The sequence below is a fragment of the Anguilla rostrata genome, chromosome 10 (genome assembly GCF_018555375.3).
Source record: "Anguilla rostrata isolate EN2019 chromosome 10, ASM1855537v3, whole genome shotgun sequence".
Taxonomy (NCBI): Eukaryota; Metazoa; Chordata; class Actinopteri; order Anguilliformes; family Anguillidae; genus Anguilla; species Anguilla rostrata.
In genome coordinates this window covers 43,254,265-43,281,430 of record NC_057942.1, presented here as the reverse complement: position 1 = coordinate 43,281,430, position 27,166 = coordinate 43,254,265, and the positions used below count along the sequence as shown (strand labels likewise).

The following is a 27,166-nucleotide window of genomic DNA, read 5'->3' as shown; positions in this document are numbered from 1 at the left end:
TTTCACCGTAAGGAAAATGTCGTCATCTCCTCCTAAAAGGAGCCCTCTCCCGCTCTTACCTGTCCTGCAGGCGCGGTGTTCCCCAAGCCGGGCGCTCAGATCGGACACGTCGCCCCCGCTTTCGGGTCGGTGACCAACAGCTCCCCGAAGGTCCCGGTCCCGGCGCCGGACCGCCCCGCCCCGCGGCCGCACCCCAAAGACGAGGACTCCCTGGTGCAGCGGGCGGAGCACATGCCGGCTGGGACGCGCACGCCCATGTGCGGCCACTGCAACATGGCCATCAGGTGAGGGGGCGGGGACTCCGGCCCGTCGGCCTTCGCCATTGGTGTTCGGTGCTCACTTCCTGTAAAATGGGGCGCTCTGATTGGCTCTCCTTGATTTGTCAGAGAATTATTAAAAATAATCAAATGAATAGGTTGTGAAGCCAAAATGAGATTTGAAAAAAGAAAAGTTTGCGTTCAGAGAAAAGTTTATACACCAAGAATGACCGGTGGTGGCTGAGAGCCTCCATGTCTATAGAAGGGCCAAAATCTAGTATCAGAGGTGTCAGGTAATTCTGGGAAACGTTCGGACAACAGCTATGGGAAGCCTTTCTGTATGACTTCTATTTTGAGAAGCTTTCCAGTCCATTATGGAGGAACAGCAGGTTGGGGAAACGGACCCTCTGGCTCTGAAGGCTGGGGAAACGGACCCTCTGGTTCTGAAGGTTGGGGAAACGGACCCTCTGGTTCTGAAGGTTGGGGAAACGGACCCTCTGGTTCTGATAAAACCCGGCGGTGTCGTGTTCGAGCTTTAATCTGCGGAGAGAGTCGAGGCTGATGAATTTAACATGACGGCCGGTTGTGGCCGCCGGTCATGAGCCCCTTAGCCCTCGTGAGTCTCCTGCCCCCCAGTTCCCCCTGCCCCCCTCTCGCTCGGTCGCAGTGGGCATCGCAACGTAGCATTACCAAGTTCATGGCGCTTCGCGCGGCTGCCCCCTCGCCTCCGGCTCGCAAATTGTAGCTAAGAGCTTGGGGTCAGGTGTCGCCCCCCCCCAGTTTTGAGCCAGGACCCGTGGCGAGTGTGGGTTACACAGCGGCCTCTGGGGTACGGTGACGGATCCCCCCCCCGCCCCCCCGGCTCCCGCCAGGGTGTCGATGTCGGCTCGGGTTAGAGTCACCATTGTCTGCATTAAATATTCCGCTGTTGTTTCCCCACTTAGGCTAATCATCTTATTTGTAACCTAGAATCCGGCGGCCATTTTGGCAGTGGGACCAGCGTCAGGCTGTGTGCAAACTCATATTCCAGCGGCTGTGTCTGGTGTCTCCGCTGTCCTCAAAAGTCCTTGTAAATTGATCCCTGGAAGCAGTGTAAAATGAAGTTTTAAAAATGGGACCTGAACTGTTCTTTTACTGATGCGTGTATCAGACTCGTATAGGTATAAATACATAATAATTCTTATCAAGATTATTTTATAAGTTAAACGTATTTTTTTGGCTTAATGTAGGTAGAAATTGAAAAAAAAAAGTTTATACTTTGGTTTCTTGATTCAGCTAACTGAATTAACTGGACTCTTCTGTTTTAATATTGTTTAAAGCCACAGGTGGTGTAATACTTCTGGCCTGTGCAGTACACAGTGTAGGAAATGGCTGGTTGGGGAGCAGTGTGCTGCAGGAGCCAGTTGTGCAGTTCAATGCGTATCCCATCTGCACGCTGATCACTTTTCCCCTCCTGCTCCTGGCCTGTTAGTCGACCCTCCCCGTCGTCCTGCCGGACCTCACTATTCCACATGTTTTCCGGAACGTCCCTCCCTCCAGGGGTCCCTTCCTGGTGGCCATGGGGAAGTCCTGGCACCCCGAGGAGTTCACCTGCGCCCACTGCCACGGCTCCCTGGCGGACGTGGGCTTCGTGGAGGAGCGGGGCGCCGTGTACTGCGAGCACTGCTACGAGGAGTTCTTCGCCCCGACCTGCGGGCGCTGCCAGCACAAGATCCTGGGGGTGAGTGGGGGGGGGCGATGGCGGGCCGGGGTGGGGAGGCGGATGGGGGGGGGGGGCGGAGGGGGTCAGAGAGCACGCAGCGCTGCCACTGCCCTGCAGCCGACCTGCTGAACCGCAGAGCTAGGCCTGGTCTGCAGGGAATTGTGGGAAGGCTGGGCGGTTTGCCGGAGGCGGGGCCACTGCAGGCTTTGAGCGGACAGCTCTTGGGCGAGATACGGACCGTTTGGGGAGAACGAGGAGACAGACTTCACAACCAGAAAGCGTTTGAGCGCAAAGGCCTCCGTCCTCCCCCCCCCCCCGCTTTATTTCCTGCTTTCCTCCTCCTGAGCCGAGCCTTAATCCTCGATTCCCCTCACACCCCCCACCCTCGCCCCCCCATTCTCTCAGGGTTCGGGTGGTGGGAAAGCCTCTAATGTGGCTGTAATCTTTGTCATGTGGGCCCAGAAAAAGAGAGAAGAAAAGGGGGAGGGAAGGAGGGGGGGAAAAAAGAGAGAAAAGTGAGCTCTGCGGTCAGTCGTGTCACCGTTAGCAACGGCTGGCCTTTCCCCCCCCCTCACTTCAAACGGCCGCTCGCTCGCCCGCTGGATGTGCTGAGGAGGTCAGCGCGAGGGGAGAGAGAGAGAGAGAGAGAGGAAACGTTCCGGAATTCCCAGATCGGGGATTCATCCGAGTTCACAGCGGCGTTCCGCGGATTCAGACGGGCCGCTGACTGGAAACGACGCCGAAGTTTACCTGCCGGTCAGCGACCTGCGCGTGCGTCTGCGGCTGGACGCTTCCTGCGCTCATTCAGTGAACGTGCCTGGAGAATTTTATTTATAATCACTCGCTAGGTCCAGTCAAACAAGTTTTATTTGCTCGTGGCAGAACCTGAGGCGGCCTTTCAGTGAGCTGTGTCTGGCTGTGGGGCGTTAAAAGGAACGTGCATCGTGTGACTGTTAGTGACGTTCGGCGTGGCTGGTTTGGCGCTCCCCGTCACGCGCGGGTCTCATGTGACCGCTGTCCCCCCGCCCTCCACCCCACAGGAAGTGATCAATGCCCTGAAGCAGACCTGGCACATGAGCTGCTTCCTGTGCGTGTCCTGTCAGAAGCCAATCGGAAACAGCACCTTCCACCTGGAGGACGGCGAGCCGTACTGCGAGAGAGGTGAAGCACGTGTGCTGTAATGAGGCAGGAAGTGCAGGACTATTAGTGCGCACACACACACACACACACACACACACACACTCACACACTCACTCACACACACACGCACACACACACTCACTCACACACACACACACACACACACACACACACACTCACACACTCACACACTCACACACACACACACACACACACACACACACACACACACACACTTACACACTCACACACTCACACGCACGCACGCACACACGCACACACACACACACACACACACACTCACACACTCACACACTCACACACTCACGCGCACACGCACACGCACACGCACACACGCACTCACACACTCACACACACACACACACAAACACATATACACACACGCACACACACGCACACATGCACACACACGCACGCACACACAGCACATACTTCATATCACACAAGACTACTCAACACATCGGGCGAGAGTCAGTTCATTATTGTATTAAGTTTAGCCCTTTAGACAGCAGTAAAAAAGGACATTTTTGAAGAAGCATCTGTTTTTTATCTGTGCTTGGATGAACATTCTTATTTCACAGTGAAATGTCCACTGTTAATTCAACTCTAACTCTAACAGAGTTTATATGAGTCCACTCTGGCCATATAAATTCTGTAATGTAACACTGAATATTTAACCTTGTTCGTATGTGTGCTTTGTTTATAATGTGGTTCGCTGAAAGTGCCAGGGAACCTACAGGAATGTTTTCAAATTTTATGAACGTGTAAAATTGTACAGTGTATCAATTATCTCAAAATTTGACCCAAGTCTGGTCAGCACACCGGCATGCACAGCCAAATGCCATACCGCCATACCCCCATACCACCATATGGCCATATCTCTACTGCCCCCTGGTGGCTGAAGCTACTTTACGCAGGACTGGCGCTGTGCGTTTTGGGACGGTACGTTAAACTGAAGTCCCGGCGCTCTGTGGTCATTAGCGATCCTTTGGCACTCATCGCGGGGAGCAGGAGGGGGGTCCCCGGGGATCCCCGGCCAAATTTCCCGCCGAGCTTTCTCCGTTTGCTCGTCAGATTATCCCCCGGTTTGGCCTAATGGCTCCGCCACGGAGTGTTTAAGCGGGAAATGGCCGCCACGCATTCCCCGGGTGGGTGCTACGCGCTGGCGGTGGAGGAGATGATCTACTATAGAGATCCCAGTAGGATGACTGGTGCATTAAAGCAGGCCGTTAATCCATCATTAAGCTCTCCCATTGGGGGAGGCGGAGGCCCCTGCTGCTGGATTGGTAGAGCGCGGCGAATATAAACGGGCAGGACTGCAGTACCGAACGCAGCGCTGAAACTAAAGGACCAGGGAAGGGTGAAAGCTGAGTTTTTATTCTCCTCGGCCCCCAGACTATTACACCCTGTTCGGCACCAGCTGCCGGGGCTGCGACTTCCCCATCGAGGCCGGGGACAAGTTCCTGGAGGCCCTGGGGGCCACCTGGCACGACACCTGCTTTGTGTGTACGGTACGTAGGGTTCAGGATGATTGAGTGAGTGAGTGAGTGAATGAAGGAGAGAGGGAGGGAGGAGTGAGTGAGTGAGTGAGTGAGTGAGTGAGTGAGTGAGTGAGTGAGTGAGTGAGTGAGTGAGTGAGTGAGTGAGTGAGTGAGTGAGTGAGTGAGTGAGTGAGTGAGTGAGTGAGTGAGTGAGTGAGTGAGTGAGTGAGTGAGTGAGAAGGAATTACTGACTGGCTGCCTGTATGTGTGGCACAGAGTGAGACAGAGTGCAGACTATTCGGGGTGACCTGTTATTTGGGGTGACCTGTACCCCCTCCTTTGTTTTCTCAGGTGTGCTGTGCCAGTCTGGAGGGCCAGGCCTTCTTCTCCAAAAACGGCAAGCCACTGTGCAAGAAGCACGCCCACACCGTCAAAATCTGAGCCCCGCCCCCCCAACCCCCCAACCCCCGCCCCCCCGAGGAAGGAGAGAGGACTGACGGAGGAGGAGGGAAGAGAACCTTGTCAATCAGCTGTTGATATTGTGATTTTTTGAATGATCGAGCCCTTTTATCCCTTGGACTTTCTTTAGCACATATTTTATGTTTTATGGGGGGTTTGCTCTCTTTTTTTCCTTGCTCTTTTTTTTAAAGGAACGTTGCCGGTCTCATTGGAGACCAGACAGCAGAACTCAGTTCTTAAGATTTTCTTGTGAAAAAGCCAAAATGATTAATTTAAATGTCCTAATTCCTAAATACTTTTTTTTTTTTTTGCACATTCAAAAGAACGGGAATTAAATATTTAGTTGTACATTTCTAAAAAGAAACATATTAAGTTTATTTAGAACCCTATTTTATTTGCCCCAGACACTCACACATTCATGTTATGTGTCAATGAGTATACAGTGTTGGAGGGTAGGGGGAGGGGGGGATTTGAGCATTATTAATCGGTTTTGAGTCTCGGACACCATGTCAGGGAAATACGATGTCTGACCTGGGTCAGAACTGACCTGCATATAGCACAGTCCCAAACTCTCTACCAGAGAGCATTTTAGAGTCACACCTCGTCTGTTTCTGCGCAAAAACGATTTCGCTGTTTGCAAGGAATCCTGAAAGGAGTGGTAAGGGAGTGAGGTTTTTGGGTACTGACCCTGAAAGGACTCTGTCCGTCACCCTGGGAACATGAAAGAGGGATAAATGTGGAAAGTGTGTGAAAGAGGAGAGGTCGGGAGGAGTGGAGGGGTGTGTTTTCGTTGTTCTGTTAAACCGGTAACACTGTTTGATTCATGAATGTTGTGATGGAATATCTCACTACAGAAGCAATGAACCTGAATGACATACAAAAAAAAACAGAAATAAATGGCAGAATTAATTTGAAAAAGTGGAATTGTGTTATTGTGGATATTGCTGCTTTGCTTTTATTTGGTTTTAGTCTGACTGTCCCTAAATCATGCAAATGAACTTCTAGCACTGTAGCACAATACAGTTCAGGGATCGGTGAAGATTAGATCTCCTGGCTTGGGCATTTTAACAGATATAAACTGATAGGTTTAATTTTGTGTCTGTGTTGAAGAGATATCCAAGATTACTACATTTGTGAAAAATATGTTATTGAGACAAAAAAAGAGACCTTAATGTAATGCATTATCTGGGGATGTCAAAATTTGAGATGTGAAATTAGTGTTTTCATAAGTTAGGGTGATCATGTCTCGTCATGACGACACGCTGTCTAGCCAGTACCTGACAGCACAGAGCTGCTAAGAGTTCACTTTCCTTACCGAGAAAATTAGCACAAAACTGCGATGTTAGGCATGAGCATCGTTAAGCTATTTACATTTTCTTTTCTGTTTTTCTTGGCTTTAAATTCTGCTACGGTAACTGTTGTTTGCAAAGCAGTTTAGGAGACACTGATATCGCTGGTATGGAATGGGATAAACAAATAGCCATAATAGTAACGGAGCTGAGCTGTTCTTAACCTCCTGCGATGCTGATGGAGGGTGTGTAAAATCTGTTATCTGTAATGGGCAGTTTACTCAAACACAACGCCTGACGTTTCTGAGTATCTTGTGGGAGCTTTCGGATGGTGCGTTGTGTAGTAGGTACTTTGATATATATATTTCTGAACAGTGTTGTTTGGGGGTTCACAGGGTTTAAGCATTGTAATCATGTTATCCGTCTTAAGGCAACGTTGCATGGAAACTCATCTATGCAGCTGCGATGTAGAACAAATTCATCTTGAGTGTTCAGGCCTTTTGATTGTGACCTTGAATGTTTTTTTTTCTCACAAAAGAAGTGATGGCGTATATTCGTTTTTATTTTTTTTATTTGTTCAACTTAATGAAAAGATAATTCTTTGGAGAGCAAATCGCAAGGTATTACATTGTAGAGCAGATACGAGATACCCTGAAGGAAAGCTTGTATTATTGATGTGCAAACAGACGGGTACTTATTGAAGAACAGGAGCAAAGAAGACATTGTTTTTAAGGTTTGGGTTTTAGCCAATGTCATTTAAATGTCATGAAAAGTAACTGTCTACCAATTCCTCCTGTGCTAGCTTGGCTCTTGAAGACACAAGCACTGAGGTAAATGCCCACCTGTATGTTCATCGTTAAATATTTATAAATATTTATAATAGTGCCATAGGAATGTTGAAAAGTAGTTGGCCACTTAATATGACAGGTCTATGCAGACACTGCTGTGTTTGTGGTGTTAGGGCATTCGAATACCTCCATACTTTGTGGCTTTTCCCCAGTGTTTTGTACACAAAAAGGACTTTGAAACAGCTATGGATGTTTGTGAAAATGATATTGTGTGTGTGTGTGTGTGTGTGTGTGTGTGTGTGTACATGCGTGAGTGTGAGAGAGAGAGACAGCTGTGGTGACCTTGCGCTCAGGTCCCATTAGGCTTCTTTATCACAGTCCCTACATTGACTTTCTGCATTGCAATGGGCTCATTTTTTTATTTTTGTGAATCTTTGTGAGGGAAATAAAATGACGTACAACGACCCCCTTCCCCCCACCCATCTGTCCCGCGCACGTGTGTCTTAAATGCCAGCCCCTTATTTCTGTACATGCAGTAACTAATAAACTGGTTTACTTCACCATGATGTGAGAGTTTATGCGTCCCCATGTGAGCCTGTGTGTCTGTCTGCTTATGGCCGCAGCTCTCTGTGCCTGTCTGTCTGTCCCCTCTGGTCTGTCTGTCTGTCCGCCCTCTCAGTTCTGCCTGTCTGTCCGTCCCCTCAGTTCTGTCTGTCTGTCCGCCCTCTCAGTTCTGCCTGTCTGTCCGTCCCCTCAGGTCTGTCTGTCTGTCCGTCTCCTCAGGTCTGTCTGTCTGTCTGTCCCCTCTGGTCTGTCTGTCTGTCTGTCTGTCTGTCTGGCCCCCTCAGGTCTGTCTGTCTGTCTGTCTGTCTGTCTGGCCCCCTCAGGTCTGTCTGTCTGTGTGTCTGTCTGTCCCCTCTGGTCTGCCTCTCTGTGTAGGCCTGCCTCCCTGCAGCACAGGGCCGGCTGTCTCTGGGTCCTCCAGGTGAGCTCCAGCTTCCCCGGCTGGCTGGTGGCGCTCCCGCGGCGGTGTGTGGGGCGCTGGGGGTCGCGACCCCTGGCGGCGTGACTCAATGGGACATTGAATCCCGCCACAATGGCCACTCTCTCTCCCCTCCCGCTGCAGTGAAAGACGCATCTATGCTGGGATCCCCACAGCTGGGAGAGGAGAGGAGAGGAGAGGAGAGGAGAGAGGAGAGGAGAGGAGAGGAGAGGAGAGAGAGGAGAGGAGAGGAGAGGGAGAGGAGAGGGAGAGGGAGAGGGAGAGGAGAGGGAGAGGGAGAGGGAGAGGAGAGGAGAGGAGAGGCGAGAGGCGAGATCGGAGAAGCTGGGTTTGGTTTAGCCGCTGCCTGAATCTCCTGAGGGGGTTTTGGGCGGGGGCGGGCGGGGGGCGGGCGGGGGAGGGGGGAGAGGAGTGTGTCCGCATAACATTCCACTGCTCCCACCAGGAGTGTGCTCGGTGCAGGGCGGCGTAGCGGCGCGAAGAAGTGCTAAGCATAAAAACGTGCGGGGGTGGGGGGTGTAGCGCGGGGGGGGGGGTGGTCGGGGGCGGAGGACGGCATGCTGGGTACCCTCGCCCGCGCTGCTGACTCATGCCCAGATCCGCAGGTTCTGAGCGTCTGCGCCGCGTTTTGCGTGCGGTGAATTTAAACAGGACGCCGAGCGGGGAGGCCCCTGGTGGGATTTCGGGGTGCAGACGTTTCTGGGCTCCCGCAGACGAAGGGAGGCGCAGCCAGCGGCAGGCGCTGCCACACGCTGGAACGATCAGCGCCGTATCGCCTTTCAGACCGGGGCGCGCGGGCACACCTTCCGTCTGTCTCCCCGCCAGAGCCTGTCCCCTGATGTCAGCTCTGCAGAAAGCACAAAGACCCGCTCTGTTCTCCAAAGATAATGAATTAATTAGCCTGCTGAAAATTCCATCTTAAACCCCAGCCTAAGCTGGGGCAGGCAGGTTTAAGCTGTGCTCTCAGCACGTTTAGCCGGTCAACCATCTGTTCACCAGATGACCAGTCTGTATGGTCAGCTTGACCAGCTTTGACCAGCCACAGACCAGCTATGACCAGCTAAAATTGTGGAAAACGATTCACTGTGGCTATAAAGAATAGATTTTAACAGATGCAAAGAAAATTGATCCCTCCCGCCCCCAATGCATTAATGCATTGCTTAATTCAGTAAATCAAAATCAATTTTTGGAATAGCGGTCGAAGCTTGGGTTGGGGGGCGTCCCGTCGCAAATTCGTGGCAAGGCGTGTGCTTCTCCAAGACGTCGCCGGTCGGCGCTGTAGAGCGAAGGAGCAAGCACCGAGGACGAAGGCGCCAGAATGAGGCAGCCAACCCCTACTCGAAGGAGGCAAGGAGGTTGTTGACTTGGAAAAAAGTCAGACGTGGGACTACCCTTCACAGCTAGAAATCGCTTTTTAAAACGGTAATACTAACGGACGGTAGACGAGCATCCGAAGAGGAACTCTGAAGCGTAACTTCCACGTTTTGATCAGGACAGGAAAAGGTGAGTTTACAAACAATTCGCGTGTGGAGGGTAAATAAAGCATTCGTACAACCGTAACGCTTCGTTTCTGCCACTTAGCTGAGGATTTTCATTCTGAGCCCCGTGGCTACTGAAGACAAATTGCTGCCGCCGTGCCGTTCGTCAGCATGCTATCTACATTCAAACTTCTGCTGTAATTTTGCAGCGTTTTTAAAATGCGTTTGTTTAAAGATCTGGATGTCGTCATGCTCAATTTGATGTTCATTTCGAATTTGATACATTTCAGTCCCCGCCAGTCCAGAAGTTCGTCTGGTTTTCTCTGTGCATTGATTATTGTGGTTCACCTTGATGGAATCCATAAACGGCGCTTGATTTGCATAGGCTAGCATACGTTATAAACTACGTGACAAATCTCGAATGTTCGGTAATTAGGCATTTTTCCGAAGATTTACTCCCAAAAAGTAGGTAGTAGGCTATAACGTTAATTTGTAGAGCGGTTTCTGAAAATGTACTGGTCGTGGAGAAAGTCAGCGTGGTAAATGGGGATCATAAGAGTATAGCAATTTTATGTGAAATTTTGTGATAACTGCGCGTAATTCTAGTTTTTCATACGTTTGCCAATTTGGATAAGTTACTGGGTCCAATTGCTTGTTCGATACATTTCAGTGCTCTTTGATCGTGTGCGCTTATGTTTCGTGTGGTCGGCACTTTGGCCGGGATATTGTCAAAACAAACAGGGGGTTTCAAAATAGTACCTGTACACACTATACAAGCTCAAAGGATTTGAAAAAACGGATACGTGAACTGCCTCGAGAAATTCGTTCCCAATGCGGGAATTCCGATCCAGGACACTGCTAGCCTAAATAAGATGAGGGAGATGCTAAATTGGCAGGACTGCAATATTGCTGGGCAATAGAGTCATCCAACAAGAAACAAGAAGAGCTCTGGACTCTCATTCAGAAGCTAGACAGTGCATGTTAACTCATTTTAGTGGTGAGATCACTGTGCAGCCTCTTGAAATGTTATTCCTACCGTTGGCCCTGTTGACTGCAATAGTGGGTTCATCTATTAACACAAATCAAGGATTTACTGAAAATCATGACATAACACTAGCACAGCTGGGCAAAGTGGAGTGTAGTTTTTTATTTAACAATTTCCAAAAAGCAATTTCAATTCCATTTAACTGCCATGCTCGGTTGCTGGACAGGCAAACGCACATTTACATATGTCTGATCTGAATTTAGAAGATTAGAATTTAGAAGATAATATCAGCTCCAAACAAGGCTGGGAATCCCGTGACGTCACATGTGTGTTTTTGGAATGGATCAAATAATTGTTTTCACACCTTTCTTGTCCCCAAATTTGACTTTGTCCACATGCGTTATATAAACAGACCTGTGCTAGGAAACCCGTTCTCCGGGCATCTTTGCAAACATAGGCTCTTAAAAAAATATATTTTTAAGTGTGTCTGGTTCCGTGACCAGTTAAGCCTGCAGGTTGACTGTACTGTAATGATGCAATATCAGTGATTTAAGCCCCCTCGTGTTTGTGTGTCGAGCCCTAGCGTAATACACAGTGTGGAAGAGAGAGAGTCATACACACACGCTTACAGTATGAACGCAGGTTACCGTGTTGTCTGAGTATCGTGTGATCTGGCAGACGGTTCTGTGAGCGGTGCCGTTATTGGGGTTTTTGTCTGCTGAAGAGGCTGGATCTGTGAATCCGAGCTGTTTTGTGTTGGGCTGCGGCCAGACAGGGTGTGTGAGCTGCGCCGTCATACATTACAGCAGTTTTTTTCTGGAGCAAACATTAATTTAAATTAGAAGTGATCAGCTCGAAAAAGATCGCAGTCTGTCTGTCTGACACCCCCATCATATGTGGCAAACTAGCTGCCTATGTAGTTTTAGGAGAGACTATTGCGAACTAAGGACACTAGCTAAGTAATTTGGAATTTTGCACTGATGTTGTACATCATCACATACTGTTATATAAATGACATGCTGCTTAACTAGTAAAATAACAGTGAGTAACTTTATTTATGTCTGCAAGCTAATTGGTATTACTTAAGCTGGCCGGCTATTCAGGGAAATTAGTTTATTGCTATGACAACATAGAAAGTGGAAAGTAATTTTCAACCCATCGTTACTTCTACCATTAAGGCTATGGAATTACAATACTGGTATTTTTAAAATCTATTTTTCCACAATTTTCTCCTGTTTTGGAATACACTACCTCATAATTAAAATAATATATTTCAGAGCAAGTAGGCTAATTGGATGATTTCAAGTTAATTTATTTTATTTTATCAATCAAGTTAAAACATTTAAAAATGCTGAAGAGTTTATAAACGTCCAACATAAATATTATTCTTAATATTATTCTTATTCTTTGAAAAAAGTTTTTTTTTTATTTTTTTTGCAATGTAGCATAACGTAATTTCTTTCTACTTTTAAATAATATTTTAGATATTTGTGTGTGTGTTTGTCAGTTGAGCAAAATAATATTTTGGACTGGCTATGTGCAACAGTATTTCTGCAAATAGGTACCACAACACACTGCCATTTTATGTGGTACTATTTCCATGTAGAAATTAATACTAGTTATTAAATACCTCAAATAATTAAAAAAATTTTTTTTAGGTCTAGTATGAATTTGTAACGTTCAAATTATACATTAAAACAAAGCAGATAGGCTGTTCATGAGCAGCTCTCAAGGTTTTAAAGAACCTAGCGGAGTAGATGGATTGCTTACCTTTCCACAGAGAACCCTTAGCCACCGTGCTGTCTCTGGCCTTCCACCCTTTTAGAAATCTAACACCAAGGCATATTTGGAAATTAAATACAACAATAAATTAAAGCCAACTTGTCACGGGGTTGGTGTCATGATTCCAGAAATTTGCACTACAGATACAATATCAGTTTAGTGCCAGATATGCGATACCCCTGCGACATTGTCCTTAAATTGACCTAAAAGTTTGCCCAGTAGCACAACCTCCAAAACTGTAAGGGTGACCTCGTAAATATGTTTTTGCTTATTTTAAAACTTTTTTTTTGTTGCTTAATTTCACACAATCAGATGGGCTTGATTTACAATATTGTAGGTGGAAAGGATCAAATAAAACTGTACATACCAGAAGAAGGAATAATTTATTGAAAGTGGTACACTTTTTTTGAATGAATACTTTCAACTTTTCAACTTTTTCTAAATCTATCTTCAGAGAACTTTATGTTCAAATATCATAAAAAGCAAAACCTTTAGTTTAGGTTTAATACAACATCTTGTGATCTCATTTGAGGTGCCTGGTTCGTTTAGAGACCTGGAGGTACTTGAGGTTCTAAACCAAAAATGTTTAACTGCAAGTCTAGCAAAAACCTGAAGGTATTTATATGTGTAACTTAAGGGTGTGTGTCAGTTGTAAATAGCATAGTGCTATTTTTGCCATCTGCACATGAAAGTTTTGTCTAGGAGACGATTCCTGATGTTTACTGATGCCAAGCTGCTCTGGAAAAGGCCTCAAACGGGGAGGACATTACAATCACAGACAGTTCATATTTTCATAATAAGCTTGTAAAGAAGGGTACACCTGTTGCAATCACTGCTTTGGATTTTTGTAAAGGTTCATATCAAAGCAAGTAAGACTAATTATTGTTTTGTATGAACAGCTGAGCAGAACAAAGCGAGCTGCTTAATTGCAGTGCAGTCTGTTGAGGAAAGTGAAGGTAATGAGTGTATGTGAGCTCAGACTCAAGGTCACCATGTCTGCTGCTGTTTCCCTCTTTAGATCTTATTTCCAAAGATATATAGTGTCCTGAAAAACATAAGCGGTGTTTCATCTGTCGCTGTGATGTCTGCAGCAGAATTATCTGTGAAGTATCGCAGTTCAGTGTTGAATGGCCTGCATACAGACAGACAGTACTAAAAGTTTGCTGTCTCGTCTAGAAGTAAAGTAGCTTATATGATTGAACTATTTTAGTTCAAGTTGTACTAGTATCAGTAGTAGAAGTTACAGCAGTAGTAGCAGCAGCAGTAATAGTATTAGTAGTAATAGTGGCAGCAGCAGTAGCGTTAGTAGTAGTAGTAACAGCGGTAGTAGTAGCAGCAGCAGCAGTAATAGTATTAGTAGTAATAGTAGCAGCAGCAGTAGCGTTAGTAGTAGTAGAAGCAGCAGTAGTAGCAGCAGCAGCAGTAATAGTAGTAGTAGTTGAAACTGCAGGAGTAGCGGGTTTATTAGTGGTATTGTCCATCCGTTGAAGCTGCAGAGTAAATGAGGAAACCTGATGTGTCCTGAGAGTGGGCCCTGTGATTCTGATATAGCGGGGGTGGGGGGGGGTCAGCTTTCAGGTGTAGCTGCCCTGTCAGAGTAATCAGCACACACTCGCTCACTCTCTCTCTCTTTCCATAACCCCCCCCCCGCCCAGCCAGCCGCCCGCCCCTGACCCAGAGCTGCCTGATACCCAGGGCTGTAGTTTTTACGGTTGGTGTAAAATAGTCTGCAGTGAGCTGTGGGGTCCAGTGGACTGTACCGGGGGTAGTTCTGCAGGCTGGGAGCTTGGGTGGGGGGGGGTTAGGCGGGGGCTTTTGGAGGTGCGAGTGTCACAGACAGGAACCAAAAGCAGAACTCAGAGGGCCCCCATCCTGTGCAGTCTGAGCATCCCCCTCCCCCCCCCCCCCCCCCCCACGCTGGTAACCAGGTCCAGCTGTCTGTCGCTGTGGGTTATGACGAGCGTATGTCTGGGAGCGTTTGACCGTACGGCTGTACGCATCCAAATGTTACCTCACCCCCCTCCCCGGGCCCCCCCCCCCCCCGTGCACACTATCACTCTGGGACCATGCAGGAAAAAGGTCAGCAAATACAAGCCTGCAAAGTGAAGGAGCAGATGTGTGGATGTTTGTGTGTGTGTGTGTGTGTGTGTGGGGGGGGGAGGGGTTGGTTAGTGTGCATGCGGGTATTTGAGCATGTGTCTAGGTTAGTGGTTTTGCCTCCTTACAGTGTGGATATATTTGATATTAAAAGTATATAAAAAAAATATTTCAAATGTCTTTTCAGGATTCAGTGATTTAATATTCAGTTATTTTTAAGGAAATTTAGTACCAGATGAAATTGGAGCAGTTGGAACGACGCTGTTGCCTGTTATAAATGTGGTGCTGGAGATCCTGTGGTAGCATCAGCCATGATTGGCTGGTGTACTCTGAATGGGAGGAGCTGCAGCGTGAGTCCTTCAGCTCCACTGTGTCACTGGGTAGCTGCGTGCTCCTCTGTGTCTGTAATCCCAGCCCTGCAGCCCACCAGCTGGACTGTGCAGTTTCTGTGCGCGAGGCCAGAATGCAGGTGCCTGATTGGCTAGGCGATGAGGCGATATCCAGCGATGATGAGTCTGATGCGCAGGCTGACCGGGCCTCAGAGCGTGTGAGTCTTACCCGCAGTTAGCGTTAGCGCAAAATGTGGAGCGTGTGGCAAATGGCTGCAGGAAGGACAAGTTGCCCAGCAACGTACGGCTCTCAGAAGCCCCACGGCCTCATGGGAAACAGGAAGTGCTCCCTCACCATGACCGCTCTCGTGGACTTTCTCGTTCTCCAGCAGCTGCTTTTCGCGAGAACCCCGTTCTCCTCACAGTGAGATGATTGACAGGCCTCTGGCTAACGTTAATCTCCATGATCGCCGTGGTAACACGAAACTTGTAGCTGGTAGCCCCTGGCGTTAGTCACGGCGTGGAGGGGGGGCGTGGGGTCGGGGGTCGGGGCCCAGACACAGGGGGCGATTCCGTCGGTGTGAAAGGGAGACGGGGGGGGGGGGGCGGAGCTCTGTTATCGTAGCGGCCCGGCCCGTCCGCCAAAGCGGAGAACGCCCGTATCGAATCTCCCGCCGCCTCGGTGACCCCCGCTGAAACCCGCTCGGGTGGGACAGGGGGGTGGGGGGGGGCAGGGGAAGGAAGGCCCAGGAATGCAGAGGTGGACAGACAGCGGCGCTCTCCTCTACATCTGGAAAAACAAGCAGCCGGAGATACTGCGCGTCTGCACGCCGCCCCACGGCCCCATGGGAAGGGCAGCACGCAGCGACCTCACAGATGTGCTCTGTCTGTCACAGATGTGATCAGTCCCTTATAGATGAGCTGTGTTCCTCACAGATGAGCTCTGTGCTCTACTGTCAGTACAGTTCTTCAGCCAGGAGGTAGAGCTGATTAGTGAGTGGAAGAAACACACGGCAGGACTTTTATTTTCTGAGCCCTGGACCCTCGACCCTCCCTCTCGACCTGCCCGAGGTCACGTCTGGCGCTCCGAGGACCGCGTTTCCCAGACTCCTCTGCACACCGGGGCAGGATTCAGGGGCTATTAGCTGACCCTTTAGCCCAGTTTCCTTTCCTGTAATTACAGGAAGCGGGCTCGGCCAATCAGAGCTCGGGAACAGAGCTCTCCTTACGAGAGCACAGGGCTGCCACTGTTTCAGCCAGGGCGGTGGAAGAGGGCTGGTTGCCACGGCGTCTAGGGCAGACGTGGGCGGGGCTTGACTTCCCGCTGCTCTTGATTGGCTGAACGTTGAGCAGCCTTTGTTTCTCTACCTGTGGGCCAGTGTATCAGCTGCTTATACAGCGATTTACCCTCAGAGAATATCACAAAGTGGTTTTTTTGCGTGACCATCCCTTCAAAATCCCTTTCAAGCATTACATGGATTTTTTTAATACAGTGTAAAAACTGTGCTTTAAACTATTATGGCAATATAGAGAAGTAATTACATTGTAATTATCGTGCAGTTTGTTTCTTAGCCACTGCACTACATAAGCACATGCTTCACTACCTCAATCCAAAATTATAAACCTAGCTGTAAATTTATTATGTGAATTGCCCAGTGTTTTGTTACAATTCACAGACATGTAACAATAAGAACCAGTGTAACAATAATGTAATTACAGTGACATTACAGTTTACTCTGGTGTGCATTTTGCGTGGGAATTTTGATCAGTGATTGCAGGAGGCAGCCTGATGTGACTGACAGCAGTTAGCAGTTAGTCACTGAGCGGAACAGAAGGCTCCTGAAAGCACATCTGCAGGGGGAGTGGAGGTGTGTTAATTTACTGTAGCACCTGCGGTTTTAGATCTCCGGGTGGGCCTGGAGAGGCAGAGAGCAGCAGTCAGAACAAATGTTATCTCAGCGCTGTTCTTCTTCTCCGACAGCCCTGGCCCTCGTAACTTTCACACACACACGCACACATACACACGCGCACACGTGTGTGTGTTTGTGTTTTTAGCTCGCCGGTGTGCATGACTGGTGGCTTTGTGATGCTCTGTGATGGGGCGAGTGTGTCATTTTATGACCGAGTTGTGTTTGTGTCCTGGTGTTCGGAGTTGTTTTTTTTTTTTCTCAGCACGTGTGACGTTGAAATTAATTCTGCTGAACTGAAGCAGCCCAAGAAGCCGGAACTTTATTAAAACCGAGAAGGATTCAGGGAGGACAGCTTGACGTGTGCCTGCTACGCTTGGCTAGTGTTGCGTTAGCTCCGTGTGTGTAACTGTCATTAGACAAATAAAGCAGCACTGAATTGAACTAATGGAGCGAAGTGTGCGTGTGTGCGTGCATGTGCGCATGTGTGTGTGTGTGTGTGTGTGTGTGTGTGTGTGAGATTGCTGTGTGTGGTTGTATGTGCGCGTGTGTGTGTGTGTGTGTGTGTGTGTGTGTGTGCATGCATGTCTGCGTGTGTGTGCATGCGTGTGTGCGTGTGTGTGTGTGTCAGTCGGGAGAGAGAAGTTTTATGGGAACACTGAAGGGGTAGGCTTCTCTCTCGGACACGGCTGCAGTGTGCTGTGGTTTAAGTGTTTCCACATGCTGGCCGGCCGGTCGTTCAGAAAGCTCCACTGAGGAAGAGCATCTGCCTCAGACACTGACTGTGGCCACTAACAGCTTTATATGCTGCATCCTCCTGTAGGTGTGCGAGGTGTGCTGGGAGCATGCAGTAATTGCACTAATTTTATATAATTATAATTATAGCGAATCATCTCTACTAATAGAGATACCAATCAAGGAAGTAGATAAGAGACCGCAGGCTTCCTGCGACCAGCGCAGACTGAAGGATTTGTTCTTGATTTCGAAACGTGTTTTTGTTTCATAATTGCAGTCGTGTAACGCCTAATTATTACAAATGCACATTTATCAGTATTTGACACTTTCATGTTTATTTGGTGTGTGATTTCGAGGGAGACTGTGAACCGCTGATTGTAATTAACCCGTATTTAAAGATAAGAAGAATTAGTGCTGCTGTTCCTAAAATACTTACTTTAAATTTGTCTAAGAACACTATGAGGCAAGATGTGATTTCATATCAACTACGAAACTGTGCGGCACTGTTTAATGGAAGGTGCAGCTGGCCAGAATCTGCTCCTGAAGTCTGGAGAGGCCCTCACATACCATAGCTTAGCTAATTAACATAAGCTACATGTAGCCACACATATACCGTTAAATAAGCCAGAACATAATCAGTATTCATTAAATTTTATGAAAATGTCTCTGGGGTATGTTTTTAAAAACATTTTTTAACTTCTTGCTTGTGACCGAGCTAGTGTAGGAACTGGGTTCAGACGTGAAGTGCATTCATCATGAGATTTCATTTCCATCTCAGAGTTTTTTTAAAGTTTTTTTTTTCCCCCAGTAGAAATACCTCTGCTTTTACACTTAGGTTCTCCTTGTTGACAGAAAGTTAGCCGCTTGGAACACACGCTTTATTAATGGCATTGAATTCAGTCCCTGGTGATGTGACTGGGTTTATTTCTGTCAATGTCAACACTTTGGTGTAGGCAAAAGTAAGAAAAACGATGTCTGCACGCCTCCCTGACCCACTGAGGCCCTCTTCAGGCGGTTTTGCTGGCCGTGTGGAGTGCTCGGTTTGTGGCGCGCCTGTTCCCACGTTCCTGCGCCTCCCGTCCTCGCTGGCTTCACGCGACAGCCTTACCGCTTCGGCTCAGAGACGCCGCCGAATAAGCGAAGGACAAGCGGATAAAACCGCGCAAGCTTCAAAGACTCTTCTCCCGCTGACAGGCCTTTGAAACTCCTACCTCAGATACGAAAGACGGTTTCCACGGTGATTCCAATAATTGGGATGGAGGTGTTGTTTTTGAGTCACGCCTCGTGACAGTGACAGACAGAATGAATACGAAGAGCGGCGGCAAAACGGTCCTCTCACTCTGGGAATCAGGGGCCATTTGCAGGACCCGGGCTGATAACGGTATGTGCCGCTGGGGAGACGTCCTGATGCGCGTTTAAATCCGCACACGTTTTCCGGGACGGTCCTTAAGCACATCCCCGCCAGCTTGGACTTCATTATCCACCCCCTGCTGTTCACCTGAAGCGCTGCGCGCTTTGGGCTTTGAAATGGGAAAGTCGCTCCGCTTTATGCAGAGGTAGACTTACTGCATGTGTGCTAGTGGAATTGATTATAGATAATCCTGTAGATAAACACTTCAGGCAAGCTAGAAAGAAATCCCAATCTTGGCGGTGCATAGAAATTGTAATGGAATGAAGGAATGGTGGAGTGGTGACAGACTAGGTCCCTTTGTAAAGAGGTTCTCTGGGATACTGAGTGGTGCATCCGCTAAGGCACTTGTGTGTATGCAGTGAACCATCCTGAGGCCTGGATCTAACATACAGAGTGCAAGTCTTGAGTGTTTCACTGGGGGAGGTGAAACAGTCAGAAGGGCCAGGAGGGTTTCAGTTGGCATGGAAATCCTTGTCTCATCATCTTGCAGCAAATTTTTCTGGACATTTTTCATTTATGTTATGCCCTGAGGATGATTGACAGCTCAGTATTTTGAAATCCGTAGTGGTCATGTGGCTATTTTGACTCTGCCGTTGGTGAATTGTTTTCTTTTGCTTGATGGACATTGTCCCCTTTTAAAAAAATTTTGTGTTGAAAGAAAATCCGTTCCTTATGTGATTGTGGTCTTTTTTGATTGCAACTGAGACAGTTTTTTTTTTTTGTTTCATTTTTTTGAATGACGTCTGGATGATGACATGTTCTAAGTGAGAGCACTTTCTGAGTCTTTACCCTCTGCGGCTGCTAAACTCTCATTTAATTGTTAAAAAATGACTTTATGGCTTTGAGAGCCGATGGACCTAAATAAGAGAATATCTCTGTTCAGCGGGGAAGCAGAGGGACAAAACGAGGACTCTATTAGGCTCACGTCTGGTGATTCACGCTGCTGCCTGAACGAGTTTGACTTCTGACACCAGACTCCGCTGACCGGGGGCGAGGGGGGGGGGGGGGGGGTTAGAGATTTATGACACCCCCTCACCCCCCTCCCGCTTTGATATCTCAGAGTTTGACTCCTCAGGGGGAAAGAGACTGAAGACTGAACTTTTGAGTGAAGTGCCTGTGCGCTCGATCAAGTTAAGTGGAACAATACCGCGATCATACGGCAGAACTGTGCGTGCGAGCCCACGACGGTACTTCCTCGTAATGTTACCTCATTTCCTGTTAGTGAGGACCTGTGGAATAACGCACACACCCAGCATCCAGACATCTTCGGAAAAAGAAACTAAATTAATTTTATTTAATTTATTTTATTTTTTTATGCAAGAATGCCTGTTGATTTAAGTCGGTTATTCTTATTGTGGTGTTGCAAATGAAGGATCACTGTCTGAAGATCTCAAATAAAATCTCATTCACGATGGCCGTTGTTTTGCATGGCCTTTCAATACCAGAATCACAGAGTCCACAAGCTTTTGCAGAAGATGCTCGAGTTGATCTGTCAGGCTAATTAGCGATTACTGATCAGGGACACGTTTCCATGCAGGACAGGAGAAATCGCAGGGGGGCGGGACGATCGTGGTCAAAGCTGGGACAGAGTTGCTCAGTGACTGAGTGAACAGTGTGAAATAGACACGGCGGACTAGACCAGAACGCACATGGAGTTTGTGAGCGCTGAAGGTACGCGCGGGCGTACGCTGAGTCTGGTTCAGTGAAGCCGGTAAGGGAGGTGTGAAAGGATCGCTGGCTAATGGTTTTCATCTTCCTGCGGACGTGGACGGATCAAAGCCGCCCAGAGCAGCCAGACGGAGGCAGCGCACCGCCCCCCGGGTTCCTCGTCAAACCCTCACCCCCCCCCACCCACTCCACCCCCCCTCCGAGAAACGGTGAAGAGAGAGACAGTAGCTAGGATTTACTGCTCTTCTTCTTCCTTTCAATGAATATTCCAGGTGCCACTAAATCTGTCCTTCTTTTTTTCTCTCTCTCACTCTGTTTTCCTCCCGTTTCTCCTGTCTCTCTTTCTGTCTCTCTATCTCTCTCTTACTCTGTCGGTTTCTCTGTCTCTGTCTGTTTCTCTCTTTTTCTCTGTCTGTCTCTCTCTGTCTCTCACTCACTCACTCTCTGTCTGTTTCTCTGTCTCTCTGTTTGTCTCTCTCTCATTCAGTCTCTATATCTCTCTATCTCTATCTCTCTCTCTCCTGCCCTCTGTGCAGCAGATGTGAGCTCGGGTTCGACGGCTCTCTGAGCCTCGTCCAGGTGCGGCGGGCCGGCCTCTCCTAAAAGGGCACCCCCCCCCCCACCCCATCAATCACCCGGCAGCCATTTGCCTGATTTACGGGACCACTTCTGACCGCTGATTTTTCCGCTGATACCGTTCCCCTGTCACTCAGGACTCCGGCCTCCGTGAGATACAGACCCGCGTTTGCGTCCGGGCGCAAAGTCATCATCCGTCTGCGGGCGCTGGAAGACAGGAACCGCGGAGAGAAATAAAAACTGCAGAAGACGAGGCTTAGACAGGCATTGTGCTGTTTTGGCTCGGGTCCGTTTCCATGAGGAATTCAGCACAGGAAGTGCGCGCGGGGAAAATAGCTTGCCCTTCTCGGCACCGAATCAGTAATCAAATATAGGCCTACCTTGAATATTTAAACAGAAATACTTTGTGAATTGGCATTAAGTAAACAGTTAAATTTTCTTCTGTGGCTGTGCGTTTTTAATCTTTTCATTGGTGTTTTGTGGAGAGAAATGATTGTTATTGTAGTTGCATAAAAATTCATACTCTCTGGCTGTTGTCTTTATAGTAAATAACATTTTCACATTTGACTTCTCTCTGAAACATGTCAGAACTGTCAGAATATTGACTTGTGTTTCAAGCTGTGATTTGTTATTGGTTACATCCATATCAGGGCCAAATATATTTGTATTTTTTTAAACGTATTTGAAAGGTATTCAAATACAATGCTTAAAAGTGGAATTTGAAGTTGTAAAAAATGTTATTTTGACTTTCAATGCACTGGCCTTGAAGTTGACTCCAAATAAATGAGCCGATGTGTTTTGCATTCAGACCCCAAACTCATGAAATGTGAAATGTGAAATGTGAGTTTATTCTTTGAAAATCTTTTTGAAACTTTTTGAAATAGGCCTACATGTTTTTTCTATTCCTTATTTGGCAGTAAACAGGGGGAAATGTTGTATTTGGTCCATATATATTATGAATTTTACATGGAATAATATTTCCAAACGCATGCCTGCAATCAAGTGCTTTTGTGGTTGAGAGATTATATTTACAATTTGAATTCTCAAAATGTGATCCTTGAACATATTTTCAGATATATCAGATATATTTCCTGAAAACAAGAAAATCTTCATTATAAACACCGTAAATAATTATTTGACCTCCCAGGTTCGGTCATTGGCAGCGTGTTTTCTCCATGATATCCTACAGCACACTGGTGTGGGGGTTCTTGCATAGCTGTTCTCTGATTGGCTGTCGCGACAGGCTGGTGTACTGTTGGCTCAGGAGTTAAAGGAGTAACTCTGTGTACCCCGAAGGTTGAGTTTAGCTGTTCAGTGGATCCCTGTCTGAACGGAACACCTGTGCCTTTGAGAATGTTACCTGCCCAGTAAGGTCGCGTAATCCTAGGTGTGCGGAATGGAGGTATCTGGGGGGGGGTTTGATTAACTCTGCGATAAGCCTTTTCTCTGAAATCCCTCCCTCTCTTTGACTGATGCCTCTTATCTTCCGCGGGGTTATGAGGTGTCGTTATTCCTGTGACCCGGCTAGCGTGTGAGCTCGGGCTCTAGGAGCAGCGGTTCCCCCTGTGGCACTGCCATTCAGCAAACGCTTAGCAGAGCACTTTCAGATTGGGTGATCTTTATAGCAGGATCACCACAGAGTAAGTAGACTTGATTTAGTGTTCTAATATCCATCTCTATTAGACTGCAGGCGTGTGTGTGTGTGTGTGTGTGTGTGTGTGTGTCTTTAATGGCACTCAAACAAACACTGGAATTTAAAGTATTCCTGAAAATGGAATGTTTCTTTCACGTTGGATATGTGGCCGGTGAGGGCCTGGGAGCCTGGGATAAACTCCCTACTGCTGGACTGCGTGTTAATTAGACCCTGCCCAGTGCATCCCTGCGATTCCCAGCTTCTCTCCCCAGTCACTCCTAATCCTTCTGCGTAAACTTCCTTCTCCCAGCTCGCACCTGTTATTCCCAGTCTAGTCGGATTTCCCCTCTCTCCTGCAACACCCCTTTCAGTTGATGATAGATGGCTTGGGAATGCTACTGTAGGTGGGTGGGAATTCTACTATAGATGGTTGGTGGGAATGGGGATTTTTTTGGAAAAGCTCCCAGACATGCATAACCTTGTGACAGGTTACAGTTGTGAAAAGCAAAAGGGGTGCGAGGTGTAATTCAAAGGCGCGTTCATGAACGCTGAGGCGTTGAAAGGCGTCGGTGTTTTTAAACCTTTATTCCGTAATGGGATAAAGGCTTTCTAACTCACAGCTACATCAGAGCGCCTTGGATCATTTAAAAAAAAAAAAAAACATTTTTTAACGTGGCTATACAAGAAGCGGAACCCATTTCAGTTTTTTTTTGGCTCTCCAAAATCTTCCAGATCTCTTTATGACTTCCGCCAGCTCACTCCTGCTGCCAACAACTCGATTATCCTCGACACTGCTCCCTGCTGCTGCTTCTCCTGCGCTGATCTCATTCCCTACAGCTCAGCTCCCCCCCAGCCCCCCCGCCTCCCCCCCCGTCCGTCTGTCCGTCAGCCAGCCCTAATATAATGTCCACACGGTGCGCTCCAATTAAAAAGTGCTTAGGCTGTTTGTTTCCGGGCTTGGGCCTGGTACGGTGCACTGTGGCTCCAGGTCACCTGTGATTCCCATTACAGGGCGAGGTATTTTACCAGGGTAATCCCAAGATGGCTGCATTTCACTGAGTCACACAGGGAATTATATTAAAGGGGAGGGCTGGACATCCTGCTTCTTTTGAACCTCTCCCCCCACACACACACTCTCTCATACACTCACACACACACACACACTCTCTCTCTCTCTCACACACACACACACACACTCTCTCTCTCTCTCTCACACACACACACCACACCTACCTCACCAACTCACACACACTCTCACTCTCCCCACACACACACACACTCACACACACACACCACACACACACACACACACACATCACACACACAACACACACCACAACCACTCACCACAACATACTCACTTCACTCCCTCACACAGACACAACACACTCAACACCAACACCACACACAAACAATGCACAGCTAGCCCTTTCTTTCTGGGTGTCATTACTTCTGCGATAATGGCACCACTGTTAATCTCTCACAGTTTGCTGAAATGATCGCTGGTCTCCATGGCGAAGAAAGGAGGAAGATAAATTACTTCAAGCTGTTGCCCTGGTGAGCGATTTGCCCGGAAGGTCTTTAAATTTCTCGAAGATGGAAAGCATCGGCTTCCTGTTATTAGAGAAAGGCTGCGAGAGAGAGAGGGAGAGGACCAGGGAGAGGAACAAAAGAGTGTGAGAGAGGACGAGAGAGGGAGGGAGGAGAGGAGAGGAAAGAGACGGGAGGAAGCGGGACGGACGGAGGGAGCGAGGGAGAGAAAGAAAGCGGTGGGGGGTTTTGCAGATGGTATTGATGAATGGGCGTCTGTGTGTGACGCGGAGCGGTGGTGGGCTGAAGCAGGGGGGGCGGGGGGCAGTGTGCGGGGGGCGAAGGGGAGAAACGGTGGAGTTCGGTCGGTGGTCAAAAGCAGAACCCAGAGGAACACTCCAAAATGAAAGATAAATCCCCTGCTCGCTCTGAAGTCCTTCTGGTCAGGACGTTATGGGTTTTTTTTTGTGTGTGTGTAGTCGGCGCCCTCTTCCCGCACCCCACACCCGCTCCGCCCCCCCTTACCCCCCTCGCCCCCAGGGGGTAACCCCCCCCAGCCCCCCCCTCCCCGTGCTAGCTGTGGGGTCATGGTGGAGTGCTCAGAGTCTGACTGCGCAGGAATGACAAACGCTTGGCCCTCATGAGCTGCGCAGATGTGCGTCCGGGGGGTGCAGGGTGGCGGGTGGTTGGGGGGGGGGGGAGGTGGAGGACACCGGAGTGAGCGGTTCCTCCTGTCCGTAAGCAAAACACGGCGTTTCCGCTCCAATGCTCCCGCCGCCCCCCCCTCACCTGCTCGCTCTCTCCTCTCACCTCCACACAGGACACCCGAGGGGGGGTCCATATCTGACAGCCAGGATGGCGGGAAAATACACTCTGCTCCTCTGGAAGGTAAGTCTGTTTTTACTGCTTTAATTTCCCAAATTTGCCTGTTATAAGCAAGGGATGTAATGTATGGGGGGGATAGGGGGGTTACAGCCCCCCCCCCCCCCAGTATTACAAAACAGGCCAGATAAACCCCCCAGTAATACATCATGATGAGGAAAATAATTATGATGATGATTATAATATATAACCTTATTAAAATGATGTCATCATTATTTCCCCTTAGGCTTGGCCAGAAATGATCATTTCACAGCTGTTCTTTTTAACCCTACCAGGGGGGCATGCCCCTGGACCCCCCCTAGAGGGTTGCTGTGCTTGGCTTCTTTGCATTTCAGCCCCCCCATATTCAAATGAAGTTACGCCCTTGATTATAAGTTGTGCTCAGATTGTGAAAATCATGATTGCTCTGTCTGGGATGAGCTGCAGGGTTACTCTCCCTCTCTAAGCCTTCCCACTGAATCTGCTGCTCTGGCCTTCTGTGGGACGGGTTCATCTCTGTCTGCTTACTCTGTTATTCACACACATTGGAAGACATGAATGGACCAGCTGTGTCTGACTCAGTGCCCCCAGATCGATGCTCCGTGCTTTATGTGCTGTGTCTGCTTCCTTTACCCAACTCAAGGGGCTCCCTTTGGAGTTTTGGAGTGTGATTGGAGTTTGTGGTTATTTGGGGAAGTGTTACTGTGTCGTTAACGTCACCGTACTTACAGTGTGTACGCCAGGATGCGATACGTGCCATATTTCTCAAAAAGTTCTCGCTGGTTTGCTTTTTGCACTTTTTGGTGTAGTTGTGGCGTAGCGTGTGTTGTGTAGGGTCAGGTTTTAGGGTGTATTAGAGTGCAGTCCAGACCATAATCATCTCTCATCACAGCTGTGCTAAGGTGCAAACGCGTCTTCGCCGAGCAGAGCCTGCTCTCCGGCCTCTCCTGGCCGGCCGTTATTGGATTTCGCCGTGCGCACTGGGGGGGGGGGGGGCAGGGGGCCTGTTTAGCGTACGAGGGCTCGCCGATTGCCGAAACGACAGCGGGCTTCCGAGCAGCGCCCTCCCCTCCTGACTGACGGCTCGGCGCATCGACCGCGATCGGTATTAAACCACATTACCACTAATGGGATCAGCCCCCCCGTCCGCCTGCCCCGAACCGGCCAGCAGGAGAGCACACCGAGAGCCGGGCTGGGAGTGTGAGGAGGGAGGGAGAGGGGGAGAGAGAGAGAGGAGAGAGAGGGAGCGAGAGGAAGTGGGAAAGAGAGAGGGGGAGAGAGAGAGAGAGCAGGAGCGAGAGAGGCAGAGAGAGAGGGGTAGTGTTAGAGAGAGAGACGTGTGATGAAACAGGATTTGGGGTAGTGTGAGAGGGAGAGAGAGAGAGAGAGAGAGAGAGAGAGACGTGTGATGAAACAGGATTTGGGGTAGTGTGAGAGGGAGAGAGAGGGAGAGAGAGGGGGAGAGTGAGAGGGACGTGTGATGAAACAGGATTTGGGGTAGTGTGAGAGGGAGAGGGAGAGAGAGGGGGAGAGTGAGAGGGACGTGTGATGAAACAGGATTTGGGGTATTGTGAGAGGGAGAGAGAGGGGAGAGAGGGGGAGAGGGGGAGAGTGAGAGGGACGTGTGATGAAACAGGATTTGGGGTAGTGTGAGAGGGAGAGAGGGGGAGAGAGAGAGAGAGGGGGAGAGTGAGAGGGACGTGTGATGAAACAGGATTTGGGGTAGTGTGAGAGGGAGAGAGAGAGTGAGAGGGACGTGTGATGGAACAGGATTTGGGGCAGCGCTTGGAGAGGTGCCCCAGAGGAACTGGCTGCTCTGCAGATGTCATTCACTTCCTGCGCGGTCAGAGCTCAGCGAATCCCCAGCTGGCCAGCGTGCGGAGAGATAACTGGAAAAGGAAGTGACCTCGCAGAGGAAGTGACCTCGCTCATCGGGGGTCAGAGGTCACCTGGAATGTGAAAGGAGCAGTCTGCTAAAGTTGAGAAGCAGATTGGTATTCATACAAATCCATATATATATATATTTAGGTTTAA

The 27,166-nt window shown here is 48.7% G+C and overlaps 2 protein-coding genes across 2 annotated transcripts in view; both read left to right on the top strand.

The window, feature by feature from the left end:
* The window catches only part of LOC135233598 (PDZ and LIM domain protein 5-like), a 94,841-nt gene extending 87,138 nt beyond the window's left edge, over positions 1-7,703 (top strand). The window contains 5 exon segments of the mRNA XM_064297319.1: positions 71-284; positions 1,797-1,977; positions 3,000-3,120; positions 4,516-4,631; positions 4,953-7,703. Coding sequence (XP_064153389.1) covers positions 71-284; positions 1,797-1,977; positions 3,000-3,120; positions 4,516-4,631; positions 4,953-5,042 — 722 coding nt within the window. The 3' untranslated portion in view covers positions 5,043-7,703.
* Positions 7,704-9,430: 1,727 nt separating this feature from the next.
* The window catches only part of LOC135233597 (bone morphogenetic protein receptor type-1B-like), a 102,337-nt gene continuing 84,601 nt past the window's right edge, over positions 9,431-27,166 (top strand). Inside the window, exons 1-2 of the mRNA XM_064297317.1 lie at positions 9,431-9,643; positions 25,092-25,159. The gene's annotated coding sequence lies outside the window, so the exon portion shown is untranslated. The remainder of the gene's footprint in view (positions 9,644-25,091; positions 25,160-27,166) is intronic.